At 37.8% G+C, this 11,765-nt stretch overlaps 1 protein-coding gene across 1 annotated transcript in view; it reads right to left on the reverse strand.

Annotated features, from left to right (window-relative positions):
- The window catches only part of dnah9l (dynein, axonemal, heavy polypeptide 9 like), a 33,947-nt gene extending 28,153 nt beyond the window's left edge, over positions 1-5,794 (reverse strand). Inside the window, exons 1-11 of the mRNA XM_055032788.1 lie at positions 5,687-5,794; positions 4,654-4,753; positions 4,210-4,421; positions 3,900-4,133; positions 3,508-3,675; positions 2,862-2,978; positions 2,523-2,660; positions 1,881-2,005; positions 874-1,069; positions 320-424; positions 13-204 (exon numbers count right to left, since the gene is read on the reverse strand). Of these exons, the coding sequence (XP_054888763.1) occupies positions 13-204; positions 320-424; positions 874-1,069; positions 1,881-2,005; positions 2,523-2,660; positions 2,862-2,978; positions 3,508-3,675; positions 3,900-4,133; positions 4,210-4,421; positions 4,654-4,753; positions 5,687-5,779 (1,680 nt within the window). The 5' untranslated portion in view covers positions 5,780-5,794. The remainder of the gene's footprint in view (positions 1-12; positions 205-319; positions 425-873; positions 1,070-1,880; positions 2,006-2,522; positions 2,661-2,861; positions 2,979-3,507; positions 3,676-3,899; positions 4,134-4,209; positions 4,422-4,653; positions 4,754-5,686) is intronic.
- Positions 5,795-11,765: the final 5,971 nt, after the last annotated feature.

Consider the following 11,765-nt stretch of genomic DNA (forward strand, 5'->3'; position numbering starts at 1 on the left):
AAAATTCAGTACCTTGACCACTTGTTGTGCACTCTGAATGAAGTCCCAAAGGTCATCCTGAGCCCAAGTTAATTCCTTAAGGGCTGGTTCCAGATGTCGTCCCACCTCATCCATTTCATCTTTCACCAAGCCCAGCTCGACTGCCAAGATGGTGCTTTTTAGCTTGTTGTACCATTGGGTCACTAAGGTCAGTGTCTGTGTGTACTACATGACAGGAAGAAGCACAGACATGATTATTAATATATTTTGCATTAACAAAATATTTAACAATAGCTGCCATAATGTCCGTTGTGATGTCAGGTTGCTATTATTAACCCACCAGGTATAATCTCTCCTGCTTCGAATGCAGATGAAGAGCTGCTTTAGGAATGTTTTGGACTTTCAGGATGCTCAGATATTTCACCTCCTTCAGTACAGACATCAGCTGGGGAAAGAAATGTTAAAAAGATGTTAAACATTTAACATTATGAAAATGTATTAAACTGTTTTTTGTGCTGCACAGAGTTGCTGAAGTGAGTTGCCAATCACAGCAAAAAGCAGCTGATATTTCAAGTCAGGTGTCCTAAAATCCAGACCTTGAGGGTTGGTGACCTGTATCTTTAATTTAAACAGAAAACTTACATTTGCTAGTCAGCTTTTCTGCTTGGATAACTAACCTTCAAACTAACCTAATTGCAGGTTTCCTACCAACTGTAGTTTTAAAAACACTTCACATCAAAGGCCTTTTCTTACAGCTATGCAGAACATTGTGTGATGTTTTGATGGCAAACCTTGATTTTGACAGTTATTGAATTATTGGTGTCATAGTTTTCTTTTAAATTAAAACAGTATGCTCTTATTAATACTTAGAGCATTATCGTTATTTGTGCTTACAGCAGGACTGAAGTTGACTTGGAAATGGCCCATATCAGTGTCCAGTGTCAACAGTGGCTCTTTGAGATGTAATTGGCAGATATCCTCCAGCCCCTCAGTCCACTTAGTCAACAGTTCCTCATCATACTTTTCCAAAATCTCAAGAGCATATTCACACTTCCTGAGCACCTCGTCTGCATCTGCACTCCCAACAGGCCTGTGAAATAGAAATAGAACAACTTTGTTATCCATATAGTAACAAAGTTGTTCTATGTACAAAATGTTTTAGAACAGAATAGAATCTTTATTGCCATTGTAACAATAAAACATTGTCCAAAAGAAATTTGGTGCAGTTATCCAGAGAAAAACAAGATTCTAATTTTAGTAAAACTAGACAATAAAACAATCACATTATAATATTATACTTATCCCTTTGTAAAAATTAGCTTAAAACTAAATGTAATCATTGATCTGAAAATACACAAGGTCAAATTGACCACTTAGCAGCATACAGCATGGTGACGGCTAGTGACAAAAACTGATTCTAAGTCTGTTGGTTTTAGTCCTCAGGGATCCAAAATGTCTGCCTGAAGACAGGCGTCCAACAGTACATGTCCTGGATGTGATGTGTCCTGAAGGATTCTTTTCATGTTTCTGAAGCAGCAAGAATTATGCAGTTCTGGCAGTAGAGGACTTCTGATTTTCCCCTGGGCAACTTTAATTACCATACGAAGCTCTTTTTTTGGTCTGCTGTGCACAGACACAGTGAGTCAAAACTCTCCACACTGCAGCGATAAAAGGACACCAGCAGTCTCTAAGGGATGTGGCTCCTTCTGAGAACCCTCCGGAAGTACAGTCTTTAATGTGTTAATCAGTTCACAGAGAAGTCCTCTTCTTTGCAAGAAGAGGACTTTCTTTGCAATAGTGTATGTGAAGGGATACAGCTGCTGCATAAATGCTAGACATTGAGAGGCATTTTAGGTTTATGTGTTTTGTCTGAGCCTGGTAAGTGTGGAGTCGCTTCGTACGCGTGAGGCAGCTGGCAGAAGTTGCTTCTGTTCGTGAGGATGCGGCTCCGAAGTTCTTGTGACCATTTGAGATTCCCAGCCACAGAGGGCATGTTCTTTCCAAGAACTGCACAGTCAGACTGCAGCTGAAATATAATTCAGTATTATTAATATGGCTGATGAATTTTGCTTATACTCAGCAGTAACAGTTTTCCTTCCCTGACTGTAGAGCAAATATTTAAATCTGACCACACTTTCACAGCTTTAGGTCAGTCAGGTTTTGGCATATGTCTTTTTGTTTTGTAATCCAAACTGATCTAATACTGAAACTTTTGTTTAATTAAGCTTCCATGAGTGAAAAATTCAATATCTTGCTGACCATGCAACATTACATCTTTTGGGGTGTCCAGCTCCAGTCCTCACTGGTCAGAGTGCTGGATGCATGTGTTTTTGCTCTACAGCATGTAATCTAAATTACTTAATCAGTTCCTCAACAGGACATCAAGCCTTGAACAAGTTGACATCTAAAACATGCATTGCTCTGCTGAAGTCTCTCCTTTAGAGACTTCAGTGTTAAAAGCATAAAGTGCTTGAACATAAAAAAAAGTAAGTAAAGCAAAATGTGAAAACCCTTTATAAGAATATTTTAGTTTGGCCTCTCACCATTTCTCTGTGCTGATCCAGTATAAAATGACAATGGTCTATTTCCTGGTTGAACAAGGTCAGCAACTCTTTGTAATTAGGAGAAAACAACTCTTGGATTCTGGGTCTCTCCAGAAGACTGCCAAATATTTTCAACAGCTGGATGAGAAACAATTACGTGCAAGTTTTAGTTCCATGAACTATAAAAATGACACTCCAGAGAAAAATTATAAATATGACAAATGATGTACAAATGGCTGCAAACATATATTGCCTCCTTTTTATCATAAAATCCTGACAATGTAATACTGCACACTGTGTTTGGATTTATCTAGATGTTAATAAAGAATACATGTTTACCTTAAAGACTGAATTGAGGTTTTTGGAGTGGTGAAAGGCCAAATTGAGGACAGTCCCCAGCCTCTGGTCAAAATCTTTGTTCTGCTCCACAAAGCGTCTGTGATGACGCACAAAATCCTGCGAACAAAAGGGCAACAGAAAAAGAAATGATGGACATACCCACTTCATGTGTTATTTATAGGAGGTTCAGATTTAACCTACATTTCTGTGCAATTTTAATTCCATTAAAACTTCAGTGGATGCTTTCAAGCTCTCCTTAGCTCAGTTAATCAGTTTTGGCTGCAATAGTTCGTTCTTGAGAAACATGTATTCTGACACAAATCAATTTCAGATTGAGTTTCTGTTCTGAGTCACACTGGAAGCTGTTGTAAAATAATATTTACATGTAATAAATTAAATATTGATGCTCTGACTAATAATGACTCCAGTCACTGGTTCTTCTGTGTTGCATAGCAACTACTTTGCCTTACTAGTTCAATTAGTGCACTGCTGGACAGAAAAATAACATCTAATTACTATTTTTCATTATTTGGCCAGCCTGTCAATGCCACATATAAATGACTGTGAATAACAACCCATTAAGGCCTAATAAATAAATAGCAGTGCGACATGAAGGACAAACAGCAACAGCCTAACCACGTCTCACATCATTAGTGTAGTCGAAGGGGTCGTATTTGCTCTCCCTCAGACTCCGCCAGTGGTCATGAAACTCCTCGCTCATGCTGAACACCATCTCACTTAAGATTTTTCCTCTCGAACCACCGAGTTCAACCTTTTCCAGCTTCAGAAAGTCCAAAGCTGTTGCAAAAATGTCCTATTCAAGAGATGGGAAAAGAAGCTGTTGAATCATACTGGTTAATCAATAAATAAATTTAAACATCACATGGTTTACTTCAAAAATACTGACAAATGTATATGAAGAGCCCTTTGCAATACTTTCTGACACACATAAAGCTCTTCTGCTGTGTTTTTTGGGACTGAAGCCTTCACTCTTGCCTTCCTGCCACAAAACAGAGCCGTGACTTTGAACACACACACCTCAATCATGAGCAGTCTTTCCAAGATGCAGTCTGAACGCTTGAAGACAAGTGTTGAAGGAAAGTCCCACAATTTGATGTCTTTCTCATGCTTGTAGTAAGTAGGTATCTGTTCACGGTAAATGTGAAACAGCCTCTTGAAGGAACGCAGAACCGCGATACTTATTTGTACTCTCTCCATGCCCTCCTCAAGTTCCATCTTAAACAGTTCTTCAGGAATCAGGTATGCAAAGGCCTGTGAGACGAATGCAGTTTGGTTCAACTTCTGACCTTTTATTCTAATTTCTCATGCACAGTGATGATCAGTGTACCTTTTCTATGATCAGATTACAAAACTCTTGCAAGAGGACCACCATTCGCTGTGGAGAGCAGTAGTACTTGGAATGACTCCAGATGAGACACAGCGTGTGAAAAAGAGGAGGCAGTAGAGGTTCCACCTGAGGAAAACTCCTCTCTTCCAAGTTACTGATCTGTCTCCTCAGAGGTCGCAAGTACAGGTCTATGTCTTCTGCTTCAAGCACAGCTGCAGTAGTAGTGTATAAATTTTAAGAAAATAAATTATTGTTGTTAGTCTAGTAAAATGGCTTCTGCAAACGCAATTAAATCCCCCAAACTTTTCCTCATTTTAACCACAAACCTTTGCATGTCAAATATGGATGTCATGTGATCTCAAGTGACACAATTTTATAAAGGTTTAAAAGGGATATTTTTGCAAGATGTGGATAAGTTACTATCCTAGAATAAATATTATGCACCCTTATTGACTTTGACACAGACGTCTTTAAAGGCAGAGTAGTAGCTGCTCTTCACTCTTCTCAGGATCTCCATGATTTGCTCCACTTTGGAGCTCTGGATCTGAAAACAATATGGAAACGTGATGATTTGTATGCTTTGACCATTTCCATTCATATTATTAGGACAATGTGAAAGGTAAACATTTGAGCCAGTACCAATGCAAACGTAAAAAAATAAAAAATTACTTACCGACAGGTTGAACAAATATTAGTGACACATTGCTTTACTTGTTTTTTTAAAAATTTAGAAATAAATATTTTGGATAGGAGCGCAAAATCAAAGAAACCCACATCCAGAAGAAAACTTCTTATTGCTGCAGAAATGCTATTCCATAGCATTATCTCAATGAGAATCCATGAATACATCCATAAACATAAGTTTCAACAAAAATAAATAAAATAAATTCTAAGAAATTATTCTAGTCCCCAAAAATTCATGTCACGGGAATGCTATTTTATAAAAGCTCAGGAATTTATAGACGGTGCGGTCTCAACATTTCCTTATGACATATTTTCAATCACTCACCCAGTTCGAATTTTATTTATTTCCAGTCAGGCACTTTAATATTCATTATGTCTTCCATGTCCATTATTCACTCAAGGGCCCATTAGCAAAATATTAAATTCTGATTAATAGCAAAGGAACAGGGATATTATTCATTTATAATTACTGTAGTGATCAAAAAGGCACACAACACAGCTAACATACTACACCACAAAGACCAAGCAACTGAGACATATTTCAGGATTGTAAGCTGCTAACTTCCCTTTGATTATGTCAAACTTGAGTTATTGTCAGCCAAACAAAATAACATTTTTCTCTTAGTAAAGTAGGTAAATAAAAATAAAAGTATTTAGTAAAGTACTAGTAAAGAATAGTAGGTTAAACGTTTGAATTAAGATTTATCTTCTGTCTCTGTGAACACTGTTAGAGTTCAGGTTTAGTTACATCTTGTGTAAAAGCCCGCTGTCAACCTTTAAGTTAACGTCATACCTGTGACTGGATGCCCAATAGGTTTTCCCTCTGAGTTGCCCAGAACTGGAGCTCCACGTTGGGGCCTGGGTGGTCTCCCTGAAGCAGAAGCATGCCAGAGTCTTTCTTAAGCACATTCCAGATCTGGCCAGACCACTGAACGATCAAGGATTCAATAGAGTACAACAATCCATGATCCAGTGGCCATCCATTTGGACTGCAAGAGAAAGACAGGCAAGCAGGCAGTGAGGATAAAAAACAAAGCTGAGCTTTGGAGCATGAAAACACTTTTTGGAAAACTTCACATAGCTGTTGTGTTGTAAATATTTCAAGTTGCTCAATAACGACAAACTGCAAACTTGAAGTTTTCTGTTTTACTTCTGATGTAGCCAAAATAAATAAAGCTCTACTCCACCACTCTTAACTTATTTTAGTTTGGTAAACTGATTGAGACATTTAAAGCAAAAGTTTATTAGCTAATGTACTTTCGCTAACAATGACTATCTTTCTCCAAACTATGACAAATTTCAGAGCAAACATTTATCTCAAGATTGGAAGTATTTTGAACATGCTAACATTGTAGTTTTTGGACTTGCATCCAAAAACTAAGCTGTGATGAAGTGAACCACAGTAAACCAAGACCAAGAGGTATGTTTAAATTAGCTCTGAAGTCAGAACTTGGATCTAAGTAGGAATTAAACTCAACTAAAAAACATGCCAAGGTTGAAAATCTTTTGGATTCTTGTCCTTAATATTATACTTTAGTAATGGATTCCTATTTATATTGTGGATACTCTGGAGCAACACGCTCACTACAGTAACTTGCATATCACTATGTATCACTGCTATAGTACAATTCTAATATGTCAATCAGAAACCTTGGACTCTAAAATTGGGTGCAATTCTAAACTGAGCAATTATTCATTTTCAGTCTTTTTAATTAATTAACCTACAGATTTATTAGAAGTTACATTGACAATACAGTACAATGACAAATAAAGTTGTGTTGAGTCTGAAAACAAAACAATGTCTGCACTTAGTTGTGGAAGTAAATCAGAAGGGCTTTCTAACCTAAAGCTAATATCTTGGGCTTGTGCTCTCTCCACAACCAGTGGAAGAGGCAGCAAAGTTCTTCCCTCTGCATGGCCTCTCAGAGTCACCACTTTGGTCCTGAGTCTTTCCAGGTGGTGATGGATGTCATCAGAAACCACCCGCGGCCAGTCCTCATGGTTAAGCCCATTGGATAACACACACACCAGCACCTGAATGGAGACATGGCTGCTTTTAAGACATGGACTGCTACTGAAAAAAATGTGAAAAAGTTCTGTGGATATGAATACTTTCACAAGGCAGTGAAACGCGTACTATTTCAGTTCCATAAATTGTGTTGGTAAGCCCTGAAATTACACCGCACAAAAGTGGGACCTGCTCTAAGACATTTTTATAGTGTAAGATTACCATCACATGCATTTAGAATAATCAAGTATGCCATCGGGATCAGAAATGCTAATATACTGTCCAACCTCAGAGATGACTGCAGGAAGGTGCTCCATTGGGTATCCAGGTACTTCTCCCAGTCTGAACTGGTGCCTGAAGTTTTGGTGGTCAATTCTCGTTACTCCTTTCTTTAGCACACACAACAGCTTGCTCTTCCATGGTGGAGATGTCTTCACGGGGGCAAAAACAGTGGGAATGCTTTCAACAGCATTGAAAGCACCAGAAATAAGTAGCGACTTATTTCAAAAAATGGGGGCATTAGATAGATAGACATGAATATTTACAAATTGTTTTTGCAGCTTGGATATCTTTCTCATAGCATTATATATTTTAAATTACTGTCTGTGGAAAGAGGATCATAAATTGGATTTCTAAAGCAATGCTTCGAATTTTTATGCTTTTTTTATGCAAGACTATATGTGTTGCATGTGTGTATTTCTTACTTGAGAATCCCCAGCATGCAATGTTCCACCAGGTCCAGTAAAAAGTAGAAGCCTGTTCATCCAAATGTGGTCCAGGAAATCCAGTATAATCTTTTGATTCTCCTCTGCTGCAATAAAGCGGTTCCATTTATCCGTCTTCACTCGTAGCACACAGAAAGCCTGCTCTCTAAGGAAGTCAACTCTTTCATCTGATAGCACCACCCCTGACTTTAGAGAGGATTCCTGCGGGACACGCACTGCTCCTGCAACCCCGGTGGTCATACCGCCGCTGTTACCTCTACTTGTGCCCCCAGCCTCAGCCATGAAGTCTCAGCTGGTGGAAAGGCAGAGAAATAATGTGCAAGGGAATGTGAAACCTGAGAAGAGGTTCAAGTAGAGCAAGATAACAGGTGCTAACTTACTTCAATCCTGCTTGATAAGATGGATGGATCTCTTAACAATGCCCTTCTTCTTTTGTCCAAACTTGGAGTTCTTTCTTTTCTTTAGCCACCTAGAAAAGGTATTCACAACTGGATAGACAGTTGCCCGTGTCACTGTGACAATGTGTGTGGGATGGCTTCATTACACTAAATGGCAGTGCCTGTTTGTGGAGCTTATAAAGCTTGTAATTCAATCTAGTAACCCGAACTCTCAGAGGAGGCTTACAGAAAGTCCCAGAGGACAGGCAAGATTATAGCAAGTAAAATGTCCACAAACATTAAGTTTTTATTAAGACAGTGCATTGCAAAAGAATTATCCCATTCAAATTTTTACATATTTGTCCTATCGATACCTAAATTACCTGATTGGTAAATATAGTCCATCTGTTAGTAACTTAATCTAAATTGAAATTTGCTTAAACATATTAGTCACAAAATATCATTATAGGGTCCAAGGAACAAACTAGACTCATCAGAGATCCTATTATGGGGGAGTTTGCTTTTCTGTAAAGCTCCTTGAATGAATGTTGTTGATACTCAGGATTAAAGAAACAAAACACCAAGCTTTGGCCCGAGCATCCAAAACGCTAACGAGTATAGCACCACTCTAACCTGACTGGTTAAGGACTCTATTAATCAGATCAGCATCAAAGACACTCATGATAACTGAAAGAAATGCAGAGATCCACGACTCTGCTGGGGAAAAGGCAAACATGTGGAAGAAGGTAACTAGTATCACCATTGGCTAATACAAAATTACACTACATTATTGTTTTTTCCCTATGGTGAAAAAACAAAACTGTGTGTCACTCTTTTCACCATTTTTAAAAAATCTTTTGCCAAACAAATGAATTGTTGAATGAATACTATGGTAATATTAATAAGACACAGAATGTGATAAGCAGGAGATTGACTGAAATCAAGAAAGAACTAATGTTTTTTTGTCTATGGCTATATAACAATAATTCAAGGAACATGGCCATCTAAGAGCCGCTGAGAGACATTTGGCTAACTTTTTCACACAAAGGCAGCTTTGACCAGATCTCAGGATTACTAAAGAACATCTATTGTATTTCAAGTATCCAAAATGGACAATTCTGCCAATGGGTATTATAGATGGGGATTGTTGTTTGGTTTCACCAGATGTCAAATTCCTATAGATTTGTATTGAGGTTGAACAAGTTAGAATCGTTATTGAACCCATCACTTTCTTCATTTTTCTGGGGCCCATTTCTGTGCTCCTTACACTGGACCAGACTGCAGATTGTGTTTGTGATGTTTTTACTGAGCCACAAAAATGTGAACATAGTTGGCAAATGACAAAGACATTGCATGTTCCTAAACACAACAAAGTGGCATGCCAGAGGTCACAATGCTTGGACTAAATAATATCTGTTTGCAATTGTTTTCATCTTATAGTTACTAGATTACTTTATATTGGATTCCCCCCCCAAAAAAAAAAAAAAAAGTTGCTAATCCCTCAGTAGTGCAATGTGTAGCATCACCACATGAGGGCAGCTGGGTACAGTGCTCCAGACAGCATCCTTCAGCTGTAATCCAAAGTGACCCTAACCATGACATCCTATTACAAATGTTATGCCATTTATGTAAAAATGTAGAAAAATGGGACATTTCTCTAACTGTATTACTTAAAATACCACAGCAATGATTACCCTTATAAAGATCCTTCAGTCTGTGAGTTTAACATCAGGACATAGACATAATCCTCTCCAAATTTTAAAATATATGAGCTGGAGAACCCAAAGCCTCTCTGGGAAGCCTGGCATTTAAGTGCATTGCTAACCTTATAGTCATACATTTAATCCATATTTGTGACAAATCAATAAAACAGTGCACAATAATATCCAAAATGGACGACCTTCCACAGAGGGTGTTTAGTAACCAAATGTTTATTGGTGGAGGAAAGTCTTGTATTTCTTGACATTCTTCATGTTATGACAAAGGTTTAATTTTCTTGTTCAGAAAAATCTTTCAGGAATTACACAAATTTTGTTCACTTGTAAAGTGAAATGTATTTGTTGGTGGTGATGTTTTTGTTACTATATACTTTTTTTGTTCTTTGACCATAGCATTTATGTCTTTGATCTTGGCAGTTTTGCCTTTGATTTTACATTTTGTCTTTGATCTTAGTATTTTAGTCTTTGACCTCAGCATTTTTCTCTGTGATCTAAATATTTTTGCCTTTGATATTACCACTTTTATCTTTGATCTTAATCATGGCAGCAATACCAATACCAAAAGAATCCTTACAAACATATTATGCCATAAGCTGGGCTTTTTCAATTTGTTTTGTTTCAAGGCATGGTAAAGTCAGTGTATTTAAACTTCTGAATTTAAAAAAATGTAGTTACAAAAAAATTCTCAGCATTCTGATATTTGACAAATAGACATAATTTATATAATTCTGACTGATCTAAAAGAGGACGTTTTGGCTAATTAAATGTCAGTCAGAAGAGGAAATAAAGGTAATTTGTCTCTTTATATAGTACATGAATATCTCTTTTATACTTTGTATGTATAATACTTCTTTACTTTTTCATCACTTAGACTCAGTACTCGCAGAAGTTCATTGTTCATGAAATAATCAGAATATTTAGCAATTACCAAAGAAGTTGGTTTTAATGGTAGTTGACGTATATGTGTGGCTGAATGTGCAGGACTTTGTGTTTGTATGCCCATCCAGAACCCAAGTCTAGTGAGGGTGTCCCATGGGTGTCTCCTCACGCTGTATCTAAGCCCATTTGAGCTTGCTGACAAAAGGAGCATGACTGCCCATCTCTCTGACCTCATGCCCAATGTCAGCTCTGCTCTGCAGGGATGGTTGGAAAAAAGAGGCCCTAGGACAAGTGGGGAAGGGTCGATGGGGAGAGAAAGAGTGAAGAAATTTGAGGGTGTGTGCTGGCATGGAGAATGAGAAGAGGGGGTGAGCTTGCTGAATACAAATGGAAAAGAGAATGGAGAGGTGAAGGGAACAGAGCTGCAGTGAAACAAAGATCTGAACTTGGTGATAAATATTTAAGTGTGTTATTGAACAATGCTGAGTAATTCACACAGGATAAGTGAGGACATGTGGAAAAATGTATCCTTAGACAATATTTAATCTCCTAGCTCATGACCAGAACTGCAATATCACCAGGAAGCGGATGTAATCTTCTTTCTCCAATGTGGCACAGCGAAGCACTTACTAGCCTGTTTCTAGCCTCTCAGAAATATCGTTTAACTCAAAGCAAATTCATTGATTATTTTCTTTTTCTATTTCTATGCTTCTTTCTGTCGTTCTTTCTCTCTCCTTTTTCTCTCCATTTGTTGCTGCTACGACTACGTATTGCTTGACAATCAAACTGGTGTTCTTGAGCTTCTGCCTTGCATGCTCTCCAACTCGCTCCTCAACCACTCCTCTACTTCTCTCCTTGTCAGCCCTTTCTTGTCCATAGGAAAGCTAGAAATTACCATGCAGATTAACTTGAGGTCTAATTGTCTGTCTGATGCACATGCACACACACTACTGTGGCCTACAAAAGTATTTGTATTGAACAAAGTAGTTCAATTTTCTCTATTTTACAAACAAAACCTTCAATATTTTTTATTAGGACTTTATGCGACAGATCAACATAAAGCAGTGCATTTATTCATGATGCAAACTCAGCTGCTCTGTGAAGGCCTCAGACATTTCTACAAAAAAACATTAGTCAATAAACAGCATCAAGAAGACCAAGGCGT

This window comes from Poeciliopsis prolifica, unplaced genomic scaffold, assembly GCF_027474105.1.
Source record: "Poeciliopsis prolifica strain line A6 unplaced genomic scaffold, Auburn_PproV2 SCAFFOLD008, whole genome shotgun sequence".
Lineage (NCBI taxonomy): Eukaryota > Metazoa > Chordata > Actinopteri > Cyprinodontiformes > Poeciliidae > Poeciliopsis > Poeciliopsis prolifica.